Genomic DNA, 23,385 nt, shown 5'->3' on the forward strand with positions numbered 1-23,385 from the left:
TTAAAACAAACGCACCTAAGGTCAATTTATGAGCTTTTTTTCCGCTTATCATATACGCAGCATTTGGATGAGATTTGTTCAAATCTCATCCACTCTGCTGCTACTGTATTATGCTGCGGATTTTACGCTACTAAATTAGTTGGGGAAAATATGCAGTATTTACGCTACGTGTGAACCCGGCCTAAGAAGTGACTTATATATGATTTTTTATCTCATGACATTCATTCTAACCCAATAAAAAGTACAGCATGTGGATTTAGGGGCCATTCGCTAAAGTTAGTTAAACACACCAGCAACTTTCATATTTCAACCTCAATTTTATTGTGTTTTGTGGAGCAAAAAAGTGAAATATTGCAGTAAAGTTTGAAGCAATTTTCTTTCGCACTTGAACATTTTCCTCATTACTTGGCAATGCATTTTAACCCAATAATTGATAGTAACAAGATAATGCCACTGTATATGAGTTGAGTTTTTATTAAACTACTTGTGCACATTCTCATGTGTTTCTTACAATAACTAACCACAATAAATGACAGAAATGGTTATTTCTAACCAATAAAAATGTGTTACTGACATGGAAAATTAACACTTTATGCATGAAATGTTTTCTTCACTATACACTGATCTGGTCATAGTGTGTAAAAGTTTTCTTTTGAAAAAGGAAATTTTCATTTTTGTACACCTTGAGTAAAAAAAAATAATTACAAATGCTACAATTGCAAATATCGCACCAACCATATCTAGGATGAATATGACTGTTGTCAGCCTGTGTTAACTGCATACTTCTTAAGGATCTGTGTACAATCCATGCTATTAATTTGTATAGATATTCAGTGATGCATGTATGGAGGAGGACCGCTTTGTATGTATGTATGTATGTATGTATGTATATATATATATATATATATATATATATATATATATATGTATGTATGTATGTATATATATATATATATATGTGTGTGTATGTATGTAGGCAATGCATGTAGTCTGCAAGTATATCGACAATGTGTGTACTATGAAGCAGAGGCGTAGCTAGGTTCTCCAGCACCCGGGGCAAAGATTCAGTTTGGCGCCCCCCCCCCAACCTCTTTCCCGACATCTCCTTCCCCCTTGCCGTGTTTGTTTTCTCTACCAATCGACGTGTCATTTATTTTTATGTAACGTGAGCATAAAATTATTTGTACATTTCACAAGCAATATGGTTCTATACACAACACCAGAACCAAGCTCGGTACATATATACAGCCCCAGAACAAATACAGCTCAATTTAGTGCAACCCCTGCTGTATAGGTGTGTATGGCGTAAAACTACAGCTCCCAGCATGGCCCAAACAATGATAAGGATATGCTGGGAGATGCCGTTTCACAAAAATAAATCCTATCATAAGCATTCCACCCATCATTTTGCTGCAGATCATACAGTGACTACAGTGCTGATTAGAGGCAGAGTGAACATTTACATTAGGTGACTCACCGGTGACGTCTCTGATTCTAGTTATTTTTCTCCATCCGGTCCAGACCTCTATGATGAATTCTCCCGGTCACAGCCCATTTCTGCAGTTTGCCGCTCAGATGTCTTCAGCTTCTCACTTTACCAACATTTCTGCACCTATAAATAAAGATAAAGTTCTCATTATACCACACACTACGCCCCTAAATATAATAGCGCCAAACACTGCACCTCTAATTATAATAGCACCATACACCGTGTCCCACACACACACTGTGCCCCCTGTAGATAGTGCCTGCCATAGAGCCCCCTGTAGATAGTGCCTGCCATAGAGCCCCTTGTAGATAGTGCCTGCCATAGAGCCCCTGTAAATAGTGCCCCCATATAGACCACCCCTGTATATAGTGTCCCACAAATAACTCCCCCTATAGTGCTCTACAGATAGCCCACCCCTGTATATAGCCCCCTGTAGATGTAGCCCACCCCTGTATATAGAGCTCTACAGATAGCCCAACCATGTATGTAGCCCCCCTGTAGATATAGCCCACCCCTGTATATAGTGCTCCACATATAGTCCACCGCTGTATAAAGTGTTTCACAGCCCACCCCTGTATATAGCCCCCCCCTTGTACATATAGTCCACCCCTGTATATAGTGCTCCACTAGATAGTCCAACCCTGTATATAGTACTCCACAGATAGCCCACCCCTGTATATACTATATACAAGAGTGGGCTATCTGTGGAGCACTATATACAGGGGTGGACTATATGTACAAGGGGGCTATATACAGGGGTGGGCTTTCTGTGGAGCACTATAGGGGGGAGCTATTTGTGGGATACTATATACAGGGGTGGGCTATATCTACAGGGGGACTATATACAGGGGTGGGCTATATCTACAGGGGGACTATATACAGGGGTGGGCTATATCTACAGGGCGACTATATCTACAGGGGGACTATATACAGGGGTGGGCTATCTACAGGGCTGGGCTATATCTACAGGGCTGGGCTATATCTACAGGGCTGGGCTATATCTACAGGGCTGGGCTATATCTACAGGGCTGGGCTATATCTACAGGGCTGGGCTATATCTACAGGGCTGGGATATACACAGGGGGGCTATATATACAGGGGTGCTATATCTACAGAGGGGGGCTATACACAGGGGGGCTATACACAGGGGGGCTATATCTACAGGGGTGGGCTATATACAGGGGTGGGCTATATACAGGGGGAATATATCTACAGGGGGCTATATCTACAGGGCTGGGCTATATCTACAGGGCTGGGCTATATACAGGGCGACTATATCTACAGGGGGGGCTATATACTGGGGTGGGCTATCTATGGAGCACCATATACAGGGGTGGGCTATATCTACAGGGGGCTATATACTATATAGCCCACCGCTGTATATGGTGCTCTATAGACAGCCCACTCCAGTATATAGTCCCCCTGTATATAGCCCAGCCCTGTAGATATAGTCCCCCTGTAGATATAGTCCCCCTGTATATAGCCCAGCAGATATAGTCCCCCTGTATATAGCCCAGCCCTGTAGATATAGTCCCCCTGTAGATATAGTCCCCCTGTATATAGCCCAGCCCTGTAGATATAGTCCCCCTGTAGATATAGTCCCCCTGTATATAGCCCAGCAGATATAGTCCCCCTGTATATAGCCCAGCCCTGTAGATATAGTCCCCCTGTATATAGCCCAGCCCTGTAGATATAGTCCCCCTGTAGATAGACACCCCCCGTAGATAAAGTCCCCCGTGTAGACAAAGTCCCCCCCGCAGATACAGCCACACTTCTATTACAATTTCAAAAAAAAAAAAATTCAGACTCACCTTATTCCCGCTCCCACGCCGTCCGGCAGCCATGGAGACCTGCCCTCTTCGGCAGCGGTCTCCAGGGGGTTGAACACAGCGTCTATGAAAGGCGCTGATTGGCTGAGCAGGATGACTTTCCCTGTCAGTCAGCGCCTTTCATCGACGGAAGCGTCACTGGTACAAAAGGTACCAGTCGCTTCATTCGTGGAAAGGCGCTGAATGGCCGGGCACGGAACGTGCCCGGTCATTCATTGCTTCTAATTGTACCTGTGTCCTTGCGACACAGGTACAATTATAGTGCAGGAGGAGGGGGCGCTGGCGCCCCCCTCTGAACAGCGCCCGGGGCACATGCCCCGCTTGCCCCCCCCTAGCTACGTCCCTGTATGAAGTTATGTAGGCACTATATGTATACAGGTATGAATGCCGTACATAGATAATCCTTGTGTCATGCTCTGCTTCTGTCAGGCACTGCACACATCAGAGTTGTCCAGATTTACTAATACTGTGTAATATTTAGGCAGCGGGATAGCTGATGTTAAAACATAACCATTAATAACGTATGCATTAAAAAGTACAGCTAGAACAAGAATATTATTATAAAGTTCAGTATATGTATGTGTTTGTGCGTCCACACGTATGGTAGTCACAATCCAGACATAAGGGATATTATGGACTGACCCCCTTGTTGTTACCTAGCTCCTTATGTCTCCTAATGTATAGCCATAGAACACAATGTTCAGTTGTGTTTACTTGTCCAATCTCTGTAACATTCTAACAATCCCTTCACACTTAATAACAGAAACTGGAGGAATTGGATACTGAAAGAATAGAGGCTATCAAAATAACAGATGAGACTATCTGGCTGAAACTGCGCCAATTTGCGCCCACATTTAGTGCATTTTGAGACACTTTCTAGACCCACAGTAGTAAATCTGCCCCATTGGAACAGTTCTACCAGTGTGTTCCTTTAGGGTATGTTCAAATGTGGCAGTTTTGAAGAAATGCTCGCGACTTTTCCATTCATCTAAACAGCATTTGTAAAATCCAAGCACAATTGCAGAAACTACCCCTTTCACATACATGAAAGTTGCAGAAAATCCTGTAACAAATCTGTGTGTGAAAATACCCTTAAAGGGGTTGTCCATTTTTTATTATTTTTTAGTCTGCATCCACACAATAACTGAATATGACTAAACATGGCGTCATGTGACCAGCACACACACACACACACGCACGCACGCACGCACACACACACGCACACACACACACACACACACACAATCACACACAATGCACTGGGGCAACATGGGCTATGTGAATAGGACTAATGGTGGAATAATGATAAACAATTGATTCACTGTGTGTGTATTCACTTTCTCTAGATGATTTATAAAATAACTGCATGTCTCTATGGGATGTTGTTACATTGTTAATAAAGTTAAATAGAAAAAACCACAACAACACACAGAGGAGACAGTAAGGGTACGTTCACATGCTGTGTTCTCAGGCGTATTTCGCGTAAACGCCCCCAAAATATGCCTGAAAAAATGGTAGCTGATAGCCTAAAAACATCTGCCCATTGAATACAATGGGAGAAATAACGTTTAGTTGAGACGGGGCGTTTTTTTTATGCCACCGTTTTAAAAAACTGCTTAAAAAAATGCCCCGTAAAAAGAAGGAGCATGTCACTTCTTGAGCCGTTTTTGGAGCTGTTTTTCATTGTGTCAAAAAAAAAGTGTATTCCATATGTATATTATTTTTGATCTATTTAGTTCTTCTCAAATGAATTTTTTTTTAAAAAAAGTATACAGTTGGTATCCAGTTGCATGCATTTGGCATCTGTTTGACAAATCTGTTTTCTTTTTAACTGGTTGCCGACACAGGACGAGTATGCTCGTCCTGAGCGGCGAGCACTTCGCGCATTAGGACGAGCATACTCGTCCTGTGTGACAGTCGTCTGTGCGCGCGATCGAGAGCGGGGCAACGGCTGTAATACACAGCCAGGGCCCAGCTCTGACAGCGGAGAGGAGACAAACATCTTCTCTCCGCCGTTAACCCTTTGAACGCCGCGATGAAAGCTGATAGCGGAGTTCAAAGAGGGGGGACTGCACATTGATCGCGTCACAGAAAATAACTGCGACGCGATCAAAGCCCACAACTCGTATGGGCAGACAGCCCAGGGTCCATTGAAGGACCCCAGGGCTGTCTGAACATATTTCCTGTTGTTAGGGCATACTGAGGTATGCCCTAACAACTGCCTGTGTACAATCAGTACACAGGCTAATGTACTGGCATACAGATCTATGCCAGTACATTACAGTTACAAAATCAAAATCAAAATGATAAATCCCTTTATGGGATTCAAAAAAAAAGTTAAATGAATGTAAAAAAAAATTTATGATAAATAAATAAATAAAAAGTTAAAAAATACACAGAAACACATATTTTTTTTATAATAAATAAACTTTTTAAAATATAAGACCCAAAACATGAAATAATATAGACATATTTGGTATCGCCACGACCGTGAAAAAAAAATATTAAAACTGCAGCGGAACTGCTTTTTTTCTGCATTTTCGCCAAAATAAAAATTTTAAGAAATGAAACAATAATGGTACCTACAAAAAGTACAACTCGTCCCACAAAAAAACAAAGTCTCATACAACTACGTCATACAAAAAATAAAAGAGTTATGAGCGTCGGGATGCAAAGAGGGGAAATGTAAAAAAATTGCTCTGTCCTCAAGGCCAAAATTGAAAGTGAAGGGCTTTCTTTTTACTTTTTTTTTATTTTTATGAAATCAAACATATACTGTGCAAACATATGTAAACATATACACATGCATTTAGATATGACTACGATACTCATTTTTTTTTTCTATCTGCCAACTGTATAGTAAAATATATGTAAATATAGCCCTTTTACTACTCTATGGGAAAAAAGTCAATTATTTAAATGTCTGTGTATAGCTCCAGCCTCCAAGTGTATTAGTGATGATTGCACAAAACATATTTGCCAGTTTATTTCCCTTACTTTTGTCTAACAAATAATAATAAGTCTATATCTTGGGGAATATTTCGTCCCCAGTGTTAGCTTTTCTACTTGCCCTTTTCCGTTCTTATTTAATTACCGATTCTCTGGAGCTTTAACAAACCTCATATATTCCTCTGGCCTAATTCCTGCTAATACTTAAATTTTGAAAGCAATAGGTACTATCTCTAATTAATTGAGTGCTGGCACATTTAAAACCACACTGGGATTTTTAGCAGGGTCTATTCATAGCTCAGTAGATTTAGGTTGTATTACCTTTTAATAGGCCAACTAAGTGATTACTCTCCATTTACACCTTTTTTAATTAACCCCCCATACACTTTTTTTCAAACTATATATACACAGTTCATATTGCAAAGCCTTCACATTAGTTTGTCTATTGTATACAATGATTTACTTGTGTACTGTTTATCACACATTTCTTTATTAGTCATGTTTCTATTCAAGTAATTTATGCCTCAATGTACCTCCATAGACAATATACAGTACTGTGCAAAAGTGTTAAGCAGTTGCAAAAAGGAAGAATGCTTTCAAAAATAAGTGTTAGTTTTTTTTGTTTTTTTTTATCAATTAACAAAATTAAATTAAGTGAATGAACAGTAGAGAAATCTAATTCAAATCAATATTTGGTGTGACCACCCTTTGCCATCAAAACAGCATTAATTATTCTAGGTACACTTACATAAAGTCATGGATTTTTTAGGATTGTATTCAGGTGTATGATTAAACATTTATACCAAACAGGTGATAATGATCATCATTTTCTTATGTAGGTTAAAACACAGTCATTAACTGTAGCAGAAACAGCTGTGTAGGAGGCTCAAAACTGGATGAGGAACAGCCAAATTCTGCTACAAAGGTGAGCTTGTGGAAAGCAGTTTCATGTCACAGGTTCACCGTGGCAAGACTGAGCATGACAACAAGACACAATGTTGTTATACTTCATCAGCAAGGTCTCTCCCAGGCAAAGATTTCAAAGCAGACTGGGGTTTCAAGATGTGCTGCTCAAGCTCTTTTAAAGAAGCACAAAATAACTGGCAACGTCAAGGACCATAGACAAAGTGGTCGGCCAAGGAAACTTAGTGGGCAATTTATAGACACATCATGATTACTTCCCTTCAACTTCAACTTCTCATCTACTGTTCGAAGAAGTCTGGTCAGAAGTGGTCTTTATGGAAGAATTGCGAACAAAAAGCCATACCTTCGACTTGGAAACAAGGCCAAACGACTCAACTATGCATGAAAATATAGGAACTGGGGTGCAGAAAAATGGTAGCAGGTGCTCCGCACTGATGAGTCAAAATTTTAAATATTTGGCTGTAACAGAAGGCAGTTTGTTTGCTGAACGGCTGTATAGCGGTACAATAATAAATGTCTGCATGCAACAGTAAAGCATGGTGGAGATTCCTTGCAAGTTTGGGGCTGCATTTCAGAAAATGAAATTGTGGATTTGGTCAGGATTAATGGGCAGATATTTATCCATCATGCAATACCATCAGGAAAGCGTCTGATTGGCTCAAAATGTATTATACAGCAGGACAACAACCCCAAACATACAGCCAATGTCATTAAGAACTATCTTCAGCATAAAGAAGAACAAGGAGCTCTGATATGCCCCCACAGAGCTCTGATCTCAACATCATTGAGTCGGTCTGGAATTAAATGAAGAGATACAAGGATTTGAGGAAGCCTACATCCACAGATTTGTGCTTAGTTTTCCAAGATGTTTGGAACATCCTCCCTGCAGAGTTCATGCAAAAACTGTGTGCAAGTGTACCGAGAAGAATTGGTGGTGTTTTGAAGGCAAAGGGTGGTCACACCAAATATTGATTTGATTTAGATTTCTCTTCTGTTCATTTACATAGCATTTTGTTAATTGATAAAAAAAACAACTATTGACACTTCTATTTTTGAAAGCATTTTTACTTTGCAGCATTTTTTCACAACTGCCTAAAACTTTTCCACAGTTCTGGATAAGGTGTCATTTTTGTATTTTTTTTCATAGTTACCAAGAGAAAAATCAATACAGCTGTGATTATTGCATATGGAATTGGCTGCTTTTACAGTAGCAATAGCAGGTAGCATATTCATGTATATTATCTGATACAGAATAGCAAATCAATAGGTATAGTGACTAACCAAGAATTAATATTATATAAGCAATATGAAGCAAGATGCTGACCACAGATTTGCAAAACCCCAAATTAATATAGTAGCTGATAACATATCCATTAAGGTAGAATTTGGTGTGGTTACTGAACTTGACTCAGACACCAGTAAGGCAGATCCTGTAGAAAACGATTGATTGCAAAAGAGAAGAGAGCATGACACATGATAGTGCAGTTCAGTTGCTGTAACGGAACACTTGAGACTATCATTATGAAGCATTCACTCAAAACATACTATGAATAATAAACCATGCAGAAGTTGTACTCATGTATAGTAAGCATTACAGGTTATTTTGCTATCTACATAGTTCAAATTGAAAACTTGTAATTACTTTGTAATTAGTAATAAAATGCTAAATTAAATATGAATTTAATGGATTAGAAGATTGGAAGATACATTCTAAGTTGATACATGAATCGATTCGATCTATTTAATTTTACTCACTGGAAAAAAAAGCATCTCACCTCCTGATTTAAAGGGGTTTTCTAGAATTAGAAAAACATGCTTGCTTTCTTCCAAAAACAGCGACACACTGATCCACAGGTTGTGTGTGGTATTGCAACTTATCCCCGCACACTTCATTGGAGATGGGCTGCAATACCAGACACCACCAATTAATAGGTGTGGCACTGGTCCTGGAAGAAAGGAGATTGTTTCTCTTTTCCTTTACAACCCCTGCAATCCACAACCTCCTAGTTTTGCCCAATTTCAGGGAGTGTTAAAAGACTATTATATTTAAAATGATTCAATAAGATGTGATATATAAGAAACAAAAGTTAGAGAATCTGGAATATAAATGTATTAAGAAGTTATATACACAGGAAAAGAGAACAGTCTTATTTGGAAAATATACATTTGGTCCGGATATTTTGGTAATTATTTATTTTTACATTGTTATATTGTTACTGGGCATATTATTTTATTGTTATTTTTTATTTTAGGTGTAATAACTATTTAATTGCAAAATAATACAATGGTTGTTAAAAATATAAACTATGTAGTAAATATATAATAATTGTAAATATATAATAAATGTAAATATATAATAATGCGAATCATGTTATCCATTCCCTTATGATTAAATATATATATAACTGTTTTACTAAACACAGACATTTTTTAAAAAAACTTCTAATTAGTAATATACCGTTAAGTGGATGATATTGGTGGACTTTTGAAATACTAGTTTATTATATGCCACATAACAAATACAGCAACTCTTCTAAGAATGCTTAGTGATTCAGATGGAAATTATCCAAGGACTGTCTGTCACTGTTCTCTATTAAGCATTATTTGGTATATTCTTGCCATGGACTCAACCTTTATGAATGATTCACAAGGACAGCTGGGTCAGAGACTGTTGAAAATGAATGGTCCCCCTGGGAAAACCAATAACAGAAGAGTTAACCAATTATCAGTCAGTTTGCAGGTCACCCATGTATTATTTATATTATAGTTGTTACATACAGTATACAATAAAATTGTTAAGAGATACATAATTTAAAGAAAAATGTCACCTTCCTAGCATGTTTGTACCTCATACAAAGCTACGGTATATAGATATGTGTGAAGCATTTGTATTTCATTTGTAATTATATTAACTGTTTGTATTGTTTTTATGTTACACATGTTGAAAATACGGCATTCTACAAGTGATGTACATCAGTGTGCAGTTAGTCTCACGCCAGGGTGTGACTGGCCCACCAGGCCCTGGCTCTGATACAGCAATGGGCCCTAGTGATCCAGTAGAAAACAACCCCATTTGGAGGTGACATTGGAGCCATTCACTTTCCACTAGGGTCTATTTCCTATGGAATGATTCAGTAATAACCTATTATGCCTTATTGATGATATGTCCTGTGTGTACAATGATAACAAAAAATTTAAATTCAATTAAATGTGGATGTATACATGTTCTGTATAAATGGAGGATGGGCCCTCTGGATCATATCCTCTGGTGGGCCCAATTAACCCCAGTCCAAAACTGTCTCACACTTCCTTAAAACATGTCTGCATTTTAACATTAAGGGTATGTTCACACGAGGGCGTCCGTAACGGATGAAATTACGGGGATGTTTCAGCCTGAAAACATCCCCGTAATTTCAGCCGTAACGGCATGTGCAGGCGCTTGAACGCCGCATCCTTTACGGACGTAATTGGCGCTGCTATTCATTGGAGTCAATGAATAATGGCTCCAATTACGGCCAAAGAAGTGACAGGTCACTTCTTTGACGCGGGCGTCTATTTACGCGCCGTCATTTGACAGCGGCGCGTAAATTACGCCTCGTGTGAACAGACAAACGTCTGCCCATTGCTTTCAATTTTGAGGCGCTATTTTCGGACGTAATTCGGGGCAAAAACGCCCGAATTACGTCCGTAATTAGTGCGTGTGAACATACCCTTATATTATTCGTTGCAACACACAAAACCTCTGCAGTTCTACTGAACTCACTTAGATCACCAAATTCTCATATAAAGATTTAAGTTCAGTTTAGTAGTACAGCGTGGGAGTTTGAGTGTTACGGCTGCAGTACAGATGCTAATATGTGGCTATATTAGGCAGTGTGAGGCTGGCCTAAAATGCAATACACTTTCACATTTAGGGTATGTTCACAAGGGCTATTGTCGGACGTTTTTCAGGCAATTTTGAAAAACGATCGTGTGAAAAAAAACGGTCATAAAAAAACGCAGCGAAAATTGCGAGTGGCTTAAAAAATGTCTGAAAATCAGGAGCTGTTTTCCCTTTAAAACAGCTCCGTATTTTCAGACATTTTTGAGTTTCCATGTGAACATACCCTTATTGTAATTCCTCATATACAAAAATATGAAATTACTGTTTCTACTAAAATTATTATGCAGTTAACATATAAAATATTCTGGTTTGTTTATATTAAAATATCTGTTTTTTTCTGTCGCAGGGGAGCATCTTCGAGTATGTCCTCAGGAATATACATGCTGCACAACTAAAATGGAAAATAAGCTTAGTCAGCAAAGTAAGCTGGAGTTTGAAAATCTAGTTCAAGAAACAAGTCAATTTGTCCGCACCACCTTTATATTGTGGCATAGAAAGTTTGACGGTAAGTCTTTCGTTAGCAAAATTATTTTGTATAGGATATGAATTTATCAAGACTTCTTTAGGCCACGTTCAGACGTGGCGGAATTGCTGTTAAATTCCGCTGCTGACAGTCCGCAGTGGAATTCTGCAGCAGCCGCTTTTTCCATTTGTTTCTATACATTTTTAGGAAACTTAGTTCAGACGTTGTGGAAAATAACTGTGCGGAAATGAGGCTGCGATGCAGAATTTTGCGTCCGTGATATGCACATTATGTTGCGGAGAAGCAGCGGAATTTCACTGCAGATTTCAGTCTTTGCAATGCAAAAACTGAAATCCGTGGCAAGTCCGCTGTGATATCTGCAACGTCTGAATTACCTGTCATATATGCAAATGTTGGTGCAGATTTGTTGCGTAACTGCCCGAATCTGCACCAACATTTGCAGTGAGAATATTCTGCCACGTGTGAACGTGGCCTTAATCTTGCAGAAATAAGACCCAATTAAGCATCTTATTAATTATTTGACTTCCATGCAGTAAAATGTCGTGACTTTAAATGCTTGCTGTGACTGGACTATAAGGGTTACATTATGTCTTGAATTATATTAAACTCAAAATAGTAGCTTTCGAATGATACCAGGATCAAAACTCTAGGTGAAATATTAGGGGGACAGCACTCATTTGAAGTTGGGGAGCAGGATAAGAAGTTTTAGTTCCTTGTCCTGTGTCTCTGTAAGGGAGGGATGGGAGGGGAGGAAGCTGACAGTGAGAGCAGAGAGAAAAATCACAGCCTGAAAGGGCATGGCCAGACATGGCGGAATTGCTCTGGAATTCCGCTGCGGCCAGTCCGCTGCGGAAATCCGCAGCGGACACTTTCTCCATTGGTTTCCACACCTTTTTAGTTAGGTTCGTGCACACGTGGCGGAAAACTCCGCTGCGAACCATAGGCTGCGTTGCGGAATTTGGTGTCCGCAGCATACACTGGCTGTTGCGGACTTGTTGCGGACTTATTGCGGAATTTCTCCATTGACTTCAATGGAGATTCAAAATTCCGCAATGAAATCCGCAGATGTTATGTGTGTTGCGTTGCGTATTGGTTTTAAGAAAAGGATATTTCTTCATTCTGGCTGGACCTATGTGTTTCTAGGTCTACAGCCAGACTGAGATGAAATGTTTTAAAAGACAGCAGGAAGTACTCTTCACCTGAATACGCAACGGCTAATCCACATCAATTTCCTGCACATTTTAGGCAAAGCCGCAACAGAATCTGCAACGCAGATTATGTGCGGCATTGATGCGGACAGTGTCGGCAGAAATACGTCTGGCCATGCCCTAACTGTCATCTGTTCCCCTGCACAGCCTTGCAGTGACCTCAGGGGGGATACAGGAACTTTCTTTATGTTATCACCCATCTTGCCAATCAGAGCAGAATATGTACTCATATATGGATATGGGGGTATAACATGATTTTTATTTTATATTTATTTTATTTTTTGGTGTAAAGTGTGAAAATTGTCCCTGCAGTGAAACTGATAATAAACATTAAAGAGGCTCTGTCACCAGATTATAAGTGGCCTATCTCCTACATAATCTGATTGGCGCTGTAATGTAGATAACAGCAGTGGTTTTTATTTTGAAAAACGATCATTTTTGAGCAAGTTATGAGCTAGTTTAGATTTATGCTAATGAGTTTCTCAATGGACAACTGGGCATGTTTTTACTTTTTACCAACTGGGTGTTGTACAGAGGAGTGTATGACGCTGACCAGTCAGTGACCAATCAGCGTCATACACTTCTCATTGTTCCAGCCCAGCTTCTTTCACTGCACAATCCCACTGTGCTGTGGATCATGCTGGGCTGGAACAATCAGAAGTGTATGACGCTGATTAGTCACTGATTGGTCAGCGTCATACATTCCTCTGTACAACACCCAGTTGGTAAAAAGTAAAAACATGCCCAGTTGTCCATTGAGAAACTCATTAGCATAAATCTAAACTAGCTCATAACTTGCTCAAAAATGATCGTTTTTCAAAATAAAAACCACTGCTGTTATCTACATTACAGCGCCAATCAGATTATGTAGGAGATAGGCCACTTATAATCTGGTGACAGAGCCTCTTTAAGGCCTCATGCACACGACCGTAGCTATGTGCACGGCCGTGATTTTTGGGTTTGGCGGGCAGCGGAGTGTCACCTGCGAGCCGCCTGCAAATCGTGGGCCGTGCACATGGCCGCATCCATTATTTCCTATGAGCCTGGACCGCAGAACACGGGCTCAATAAGACATGCCCGTTCTTTCTGCGGTCCGGGCTCCTGGGCCATGCAAGGATAGTGGAAACCACGGTCGTGTGCATGGCCCCCCGGGAAAATTGCGGCCGCAAAAGCACGTTCGTGTGCATGGGGCCTAAGTATTATTGAATGGACAGAAACATTTACAAGAAATTACCATGCAAGATATAATGAAACGAAAAATAAAATAATTTATTTTTTTAATCACAATAGTCTTTCTTATAAGTTATCTAAAAAGTTCCAAAGTATTTGAAGCTCCATTTTCAAAAGAAGTGTTAGAACAACGTGTATTGTATGCAGAGGTGATGCAAGAACTAGAGGACGTACCTGAGCCACACAGCTCTGCTTTCTTTTCTGCTTACAAACAGTATTTTACTGCACAATAGGACTTAAATGTCATAACTTGTTACTATTTGCATTAAATGCCCTTCTACTTCATGTATTCCAATGGACTGGGACTGTTACACAAAAGTTATCACAGCTGTTGACAACCCATACAGAACTAATAGTTCTCACAGCTGAGAGGTGGATACCATTTTATTAAATCTAGATAATCTTCAAATAGGCCTTGCAACTGGATTGCTTAACCGGTCTCATGTGACTGATCACGTGATTGTCAGGACCAATAGAAGCGGCAGCTTTACTACTGCTATCACATATATGAATATAAAAAATAGAAAAGATAGAAGAAAACACCCAATTTTGATGGCAAAATAACCCAAGAATATGCAAGTAAAAATATACATTAGCATGTTGTTAAATTACATTTAACATAAGACAAACACAGTTTTAAACAGTAGGTGCTAAGGGCTCTTTATCTGCAACACCCAGAACCATAGATTGGTTACTGCATACTACACCTAGCATCTAACTGAAAAGGACATCTTGGAGGAGCATTGTAAGTGTAATGGCCACGGTTGCAGACCGCAGACCCCTTTCATCCTGCCAACGTCTTCCTCTTCAGAGATGCCAGCACATGCGGCTGTCCTGCCCTGCAGTGCCCACTAGGGTGTGCGCGCGAACTCACTCCCAGCCTTAAAGGGCCAGCGTGCGCACATGTTAAGAATGAACTAATTCATCCCAGATCCCCGGACTATAAAAAGGGCCCCGCCCTTTCACTCCTTGCTTGGGTGTTGTTTGTATTCCTCTGTTAGTCTTGCAAATGGTCCCTTAGTCGTTTCCTATTCCCAGTGTTCCTGTGCCCTGCTACCTATATCCCATGTCCCGTGCTGTATTTGTTCCTGTGCCCACTATAGTGTTAAATCACTGTCAGTAATTCTCAATTTCCGTTAGTTTTCCCCAACATGTGTAGTTAAGATTATTTTCACTGAGTCTCTGACCTGTTTAAGGGATATATAAATTGGCAGTCAACGCTTCACTTCCAATGTTTGTATCATAAGTATGTCAGGTTATACAAGATAAATGATACAATGTATCAAGAATATGTATCTAGTGCTTTCGCACTTTGCATTGACACAAAATAAATTAATCTAGTGTGGTAGGTAATAATGCTAAAAAAAATATCATATCACATATATTTATGTCCAGTTTGTACCTTAGTTTCTATCTATTTTTATTTGTTTTTATATATGTTTGTGAACTGGACATAGAATATCAGAGATCTAGGTGGCGCCCAATAGCCACACCTATAGAGATCTGCACAAGGTAGATAGATTCAATCCAAGTCCAGCATATCCAAGTTAGGTTCAAGGAATATTGTTCAAATGCCAAGACCCTTAATTCCTATCCTACCCACTATTAGCCCTACGTGTTTCTTTGCTATCTATTTCTGCCGCAAATCTTCAGGGGCCTACAGCAATCAATCTATTAGATCTTCTAGCATTCTAGATGTCTAAGTGTACAACGCACTGCATGCAACAAATCGTGCTACAACGTGGACATAGTAAGCTAAGCTAGATCCTGTGTTACACCACGTCTGGTGTCATCTGCCACGCTTTGCATCATCTACCATCTGAAGTTACATCTGTGCCTAGCCACTGCGACTGTATGGACTATTTAGGTACCCTTGTGCTGGACTTTGTATTGATTGGGTACTCTGTTGTTTGGCCAGCTGCCTCCCCGCTACGGCGGTACGGCCTAGTGGGTCCACATACCCACAGATCGTGACAGTAAGAAGAGATTGGTTAGTTTACATTAACTCACTTTGCTCCTCCCAAATGTCCTCTGAAGCAGGATACAAGCGCAGAATAAAGTCCCCAAATGGAGCTCTAGTAAGGAAATATACATAAAGCCTGCAGACACCAAAATGCTCTCCAATAAGATTCTGATTAGCCGATTAAATGTAACAGAGCCACTACTCCATGGATATCTGGACTTTTACAGGAGACCGCAGTGCAGTATTCTTCTGTCAGCACTCACATAGGTACATTGCATAAATGGAGACTATTGCATCAACTCTCACAGCATGAGCTATAATTCTCAGTCCTGGTCCTAGGTTCATTCAAAGATGTTTTCCTCAAATTGAGGATGATGAAATGGCCATTGTTAATAGTCTTATTGACTCTGTTTATGACAGAACTGAACAGACATTATTAGCGGCATGTAGCTGATTTTGATGTAGTTGAAAAACTAGACAAATTGCTGTAGACTGGAGGGAAATATGCTATGCTTAGTAATAATAGATAAATGTAATTTTTCGAAAGTCATGGAAAACATGATCTCTGAGTCTGCGGAATGTGTTGAAATCTCACAAGAGCTAATTTATATATTGGGCAAAAACAATAATTGACAGCTATATAATTTTCTGCAATAAATGAAAGCAATACAAATCAAAATTTCTATCAAGATTACACTTTAGTGCTGGAACAGAACAAAGTAAACATCATATATTTGTGATATAATAAATTGACATTGCACCATGTGGAGTGATTTAACCAGATCTCCTAAGAGATATAACACTTGCAACTCAAGAACTTTTATGGAGAGAAACAATATAAAAATCTCTTTTGAACATAAAATTGATTCTTACTGCTCATAATGTAAAAAAAATATACCTGCTGCTTAATGTTTAGAGTGCGCATATTAGCCCACTGCTGTATGGATCTTTATTGTTGGCCTGCATAGAATGGAAATAATTTATTTTCTAGAAAAAAGGGACATTAAATTGTTGCTACAAATTTGTGGCAGTAATCTGTATTCGCCAGGGAGTTTATTCAACCTTGCAATTAGCCTGAGTGCTGTAACTGGCTTCTTGTTCTCTTGCAAAGATTAGGCTTATTGAAATTTACGATCTAGTGATTTTTGTGTTATTCTTAAAAGGGGAACTATCACTAAATACAATTTAAAAAAGTAGCAGAAATTAATTAAAAGGGATTTTTTTTTTAGTTTAAAAAGACATAACCGACAATAATTTATTAAAGTGTATTTCCACCCAAAATGTAAAATTAACCATATATTAGTGAACCAGAAGCAAAATCTTGGTAATAATTATGTTTTTACTATTGGCATTTGTATACTCTGTTGTTTCGGACATTTTTGTAAAAGTGACAAAAGGAAGTGCAGCTATATTAGTTGACTGATGGTCAGAGTGTGTAACAGCTGCCACTCTCTGCCGTATACTTACCTTTCCACAGCATCCTCTGGCTCCTGGCCGGTGCTGCGTCGCTCACTTGCTCCAGTCTGACTGCGACCCCCGCTCCGCCACTCTCCTGCATCTCAGCCTCTCCCTAGTGCGCTACCCAGCTTCTCCAGGCTATAACAGGGTTCCACCAATATCACTACCTTGTCTTAGCAATTCGATTCTTCCTAGTTTTCTAGTGATACTCTGCTGATCGTTTGTTTGGAATTCCTGTGTTTTACTCTGCCTGTTCCTTTGACTATCCTTGCATGTCTAGATCCCTGTTTAGGGATTAAAGGGTGAATACCTGGGGTTCCCTTAGACTCTGCTCTACGGTTTAATCCCCCTGTCAAATCCCTTGGTGACACAGTGTGTTCACATCATTCTCTGAAGTCCTGTGACAGTCTCATCATGAATAGGCCCCATGACAAATCGTCTCTTTGTTATTAATAGAAAATGCTGGCAAAATCATAACTAATCTTCAGTTTCTAAAAGTACATTACAAAGTATATGACATGGGTTGTTTAACATGACAAAAAAGGTTGTTTATTTTCCAAAAACAGCATCACACTTTCCCATAGGCTGTCTGGTATTACAGCTCATTTAAAGGGAACCTGTCACCAACATTTCACCTATTAAACCAGCAAACCAGATTTTTCACCCACTAGGAAGTGGGTGAAAAATAATTTTTATGTAACATATAATTATCTTCTAAGTAGGCTCTGTACCTTCCGTTTTTTTAGTGTTTCTGCACTGCATGCTAATGTGCACAAAAGTGTCATATCTTCAGTCATATCTTCAGTCGAAAAGAGTCATGTCTTTATTCCTCAAGCATTTTCGTGTTAACCCCGCCTCCTTACTTTTGATTGAAAGTTTTTTGCCTGCCCCAGCACACACGAAACGCCACGCTTGCGCATCAATGTGCTGTTCTGGTGCGTGTGCACAACGGCACATCATAGCGGCACATGCGCAGTAATAAGATTTGAGTCCCGGACGAAGAAGGGAAAGGTGTCGGACCATACATGATGGGCGCATGCGCGCTATCTCAGACGAGATTTCAGTGCGAGACAGTTTTGTGGCGATGGGCGAGTATAAGAAGTGGAACAAATGAGACTGACGGATTATCACCATAAAAGGCGCTAAATGTTTGCACACTGTTATTTACGGTCGGAGGAGGCGTTTAGGATAGGGGATAATGTCAATGTACTTTTAACAACAGCGGCCAGCGAGGGGTGAGTAGAGTTCTATAGGTGAAATGCTGGTGCAGAAACACTAAAAAACGGAATACTAAAGGTACAGAGCCTACTTAGAAGATAATTATATGTTACACAAAAACTGCTGGTGGGTGAAAAATCTGGTTTGCTGGTTTAATAGGTGAAATGGTGGTGACAGGTTCCCTTTAAGTAAATTGGCTGAGCAGCCAATGAAAAAAAGTTGCACTGTTTCAGTAAAAAAGAAGACCCTTTTTTATAATCTAGTACAAACCTTTTGAAGGGAACCTGTCACATTGAAAATGCAGTTCAATCTTCGGCAACTTGTTATAAAGCAGGAGAATCTGATTAGAGTGCTACATAATTTTGAAGCAAAAGACTCAGTATAACTTTTTTTTTTTTTTTTTTTACAAATATCTGACAATGGTTTAAAATATAATATAAATCCACTACCAATCCCGTGCTGCTTCCATGCTGGCGCTTCAAGATGGGCTTGGGTAAACAAAGATGGACATGGAGCAGGAAAGCATTGGCATGGGAGAGGCAGGAGACTAGTAAGGTGAGTATTACTTCTTTTGTTACTTTATACCATTGTCAGCTGTTTGTAAAAGATTTCATCGGGTTGGAAAACCCCTTTAATAAAATATATCTGAGGAGTACTTCTCAATTCTTTTTTTTCTGCAAGCTCTGCTCATGCTCTAACTAACAAAGGGACATTTTAAATCAAAATTCACAGATGCATTACAATGACCACTGTAGTTTTGAGGCAGTTTTGATTATGCTACATCTTTATCTCAGATGTTTTGTGACTGTTTCTCCCCTTTGACAACAATAGTATAAAGTATGCATGGAGTTATTACATCAAGTACGACAAATGTATTTGTTTCCTTTTTATTTGACCCTCACCACAATCTGCAAGTGTTTGCTGGAACTTACAGCCAAAGGCCCCATGCACACGAACGTAAAAACGCCCGTAATCACGGCCCGTAATTACGGCCCGTAATTATGGGCCCATAGACTTCTATTGGCCACGGGTACCTCCCCATATGCCGTTGAAAAATATAGAACATGTCCTATTTTAGGCCGTAATTACGGCACGGGCAGGCCCATAGAAGTCTATGGGGTTCTCGTAATTACGGATGACTACGTGTGTGCACCCGTAATTACGGGAGCGTTGCTAGGCGACGTCAGTGGATAGTCACTGTCCAGGGTGCTGAAAGAGTTAAACGATCGGCAGTAACTTTCAGCACCCTGGACAGTGACTTCCGTTCACAATATAGATCAACGTGTAAAAAAAAAAAAAGATGTTCATACTTACCCAGAACTCCCTGCTTCTTCCTCCAGTCTGGCCTCCTGGGATGACGTTTCAGCCCATGTGACCGCTGCAGCCAATGACAGGCTGCAGCGGTCACAAGGACTGTCGCGTCATCCAGGGTGGTCTGGCTGGATGTCGAAAGAGACACCAAGACAACGGCCATGTAAGTATGAATTTCTTTTACTTTTACTACGGAAAGGGCTGCCCCTTCTCTCTATCCTGCACTGATAGAGAGAAGGGGCTGCCAATTAGTGCAGTGCAATTTTGCATTGAAAACGTGCCTGTAAATATGGGTAGAATACTGGTGACAGCGGACCAGTATTTAAGGGCATGGGTCCGTAAATACTGGTGCAATACGGGTCGAATACGTGTGACCAAGGACCCGTAATTACGCCAGTATTTACGGACAGTAAAAAATACATTCGTGTGCATGGGGCCTAAGTCCCTGTTTACATCTGCGTTGGAGGCTCCATTAGGTGTCTCTTGGGCAGATCCATCATACATTACCGGAAACAATAGCAATGCATGCTGCGCTATTGTTTCTGGCAAAGTCACGAACACCCCGACAGAAAGTCAACGGAACCCATTAAAGTCAATGTGTTTCGTCAGCCGTTGACGGTGTCCGTTGGGCAACGGAACCGTTGCTTCCAATCTTCCCTTGTGCTGCTCAGCTGACGGAGCAGAACAATGGAACACAACGACGCAGGTGTGAACCCAGCATAAATTGGCTCTTTTTAAAGAAGCAGAAATTATCGAATGATCGAGTTATAGCCTTAAGGCTTTGACAACAGAAGTTGGATATTTTATGGATAGACAAATGTGTGCACACCAGTTTTTGTAAACTATGACTTCTAGTGTCCATGTAACATGTATGCTTTCAAACTTTTTAAAAATAAAAAAAATGGCACAGATGATTATATCAATAGTAAATGGTTATAAAATGAGAAATCTTCAGTTTGTTTTATAAAACATAGTTGTGTACTGTTGATCTAATTTACTTGGTCATTATTTTATTTCCAGTTCAGTTGAATTTTAGCTGACACCATAAAATCTTTTGGGGACTAATAGCTTTATTTTTCTCAAAAATAATATGGAATAGATTTTCAACAAATCATCACTAGTTTGTGCTGTGAAACGGATGGCAGAGGGGTTTCAGTGTAAATAAAGCTGTGCAGACAACCATGAAATTGAGAGAATTTCTGAAGCCTGTGGGAAAGCTAAAGCTTGGGACCTCAATATGATGTGACTCTCTCAGTTTACTGATTTGTCTTCAAATTGTGGAGACATGAAAGCAATCAGAAATAACTATCAAACTGGCCACTTAAAATGATCACACATGAAAGAAACTGCTATAATATCCATAGTAGCCTTTCAGAATATTTTTCTTAACTTTCTTTACTTAAGTGGTATTGTTACCTCAGTTACTGCAACTAGGCTTGTCTGAGCTATGGTCTTTGTCATACAGAATGAATAAATGTCTAGGTACTATATATATATATATATATATATTATGTCAGTTGTTAAGAAGAAAAGTTAACAGAGCTACTCATTGTCTACACTCTGCACTTTAGATACTGAGAAAGCCCCAAAAAAATAAAATGAAATAAATTGATATTGACCAAACCACAAATCTACCTATCCTGTTATAACTTGTTCATTTACAGTTACTATACCTTTATTTGCCTAGGTTTTAAATGGAGGCTCTCTAAAGTTTTTCCCCAAGATTTATACAGAATCCATGAGAAAACAAACATTGTGGCATTGTCCAACATATGCCATATTGCGGAGGTATTCTCCCCTTGTAGCATGGCTTCTGGGGGAAGAATATGGTACCTCCCAAAGGCACCGTTAAGCAGTCATGCTGTAAATTCATAATAATGCTTCAATAACTAATTTAATCTATATGGGCCACATTTAATGCACAAATTTCCTGATTTGACCAGCAAAATAGCCCATAAAGAACAATCAACATCAGGTTGAGGATAAGGGCTCATGCACATGGCTGTATTATGACTCTATTTCGTCCTGGAAACATAATAAGGCTGCCATAGAGGTCCATGAGGCCTCTGCTGTACCTCAATAAGCCCCTACATTTGCATACAAATATTTTTCTTCTGTTGGATTCCAAACGAATCTGACAGAAAAAGAAGGTAGACTGCTCCATCAGCCTCCATATGTACAGAGGTATTCTGTCCTAGAAGTAGTGCGTGGAGGCTGTACGGCTCGGGAATAAGGGCCATACAGGCTCTGTGTACAGATCTCTGATGTGTGCATGAGATCTACAATTTTAAATGTAGTCCCCTTTCCAGAATTTATCAGCGAATATAATCTAACTGATTGTCAATCTCCGTTCTAACCCTAACTCCCCTCACCCTTTTATAAATTGTACATGAACGTTATGAGAACTGATTTTACAACTTTTATAGTTAGTGGTTTGGTTAAGATAGAATCCATTGGTTACAATTCGATAGGATCATAATACGTTTAAGAGAACTTTAGACATACTGTAACTGGACAGCAGAAAGTAGACATAAAAGAAGGATGAGTTATATCTTCATGTACTACGTTGTCAGAAATACACTTACATCATGACACACAAAGTGTTCTGTTATTGCAAGATTTAAGAGAACTGCGGAAATACAGTACATGCTGATTTAGTGTTCCACTGATAAAACTGCTCACTTTGTGTGATATGTCACTTGTCATGGCTTTTTATCAAGTCATTTCAGCTGTACCAAAATGAGGTGTCATAATTACTTTAGTTGCTTGTGGCAAAGTGATGTCAATGTCAGTCTTCAAAGTGCTGTTGTCTTTTAAATTCTGTGCACTCCAAACTACTATGCACAATGTCTCATTTAAAGCAGTTATGCAAATCCCTTCCTTACACAATGGTATGCACAGCATGGCATAACTTCTTTTTCTTTATAACTGAATTTAACAGCTAATGTATAATGTTTGACAAACGAGCAGAAGTCACATTTAATAGACCTTTAGTGTTCACGTAAAATATAAAAAAGTGTTGTTGTCTTTTTATTCGCCTACATCTTCCCTTATGTATCAATGCTTGAAGTTACAGACCCAAAGACTACACCAGCTATACATATATGTCCCCATGACAACACTTTCTGCCTTTGACCTGGCCTTGTTTAAACTTATCATAGGGGAATTTCTGTAAATCCAAATAACCATCCTCTTCACTGTTCACATCCTTAGAGTAGCAGCTATATGTGTGTGCACATTGATGTCAATGGTGAATTAAGGGGGTTTTACACTGGGAGATTATCGGGCAGATGAGCGTTCATAGAATGCTCGTTGACGGTAATTGCCCTGTGTAAACAGGGCAACGATCAGCAGATGAACGAGCAAACGCTCAATCATCTGGTGATGGTATCATTTAAAAAAAGTTAATTAAACAGGAAGACGCGCTGCCGACATTATA

At 39.6% G+C, this 23,385-nt stretch overlaps 1 protein-coding gene across 2 annotated transcripts in view; it reads left to right on the plus strand.

Moving 5' to 3' along the window:
- Positions 1-23,385, plus strand: part of GPC6 (glypican 6) — a 709,242-nt gene that overhangs the window by 122,590 nt on the left and 563,267 nt on the right. The window contains exon 2 of one of the 2 annotated variants that reach the window (XM_075852383.1): positions 11,421-11,579. The exons of the other annotated variant lie outside the window; for it this stretch is intronic. Coding sequence (XP_075708498.1) covers positions 11,421-11,579 — 159 coding nt within the window. The remainder of the gene's footprint in view (positions 1-11,420; positions 11,580-23,385) is intronic. 2 annotated transcript variants of the gene reach the window in all.

Source organism: Rhinoderma darwinii, chromosome 2, assembly GCF_050947455.1.
Source record: "Rhinoderma darwinii isolate aRhiDar2 chromosome 2, aRhiDar2.hap1, whole genome shotgun sequence".
Taxonomy (NCBI): Eukaryota; Metazoa; Chordata; class Amphibia; order Anura; family Rhinodermatidae; genus Rhinoderma; species Rhinoderma darwinii.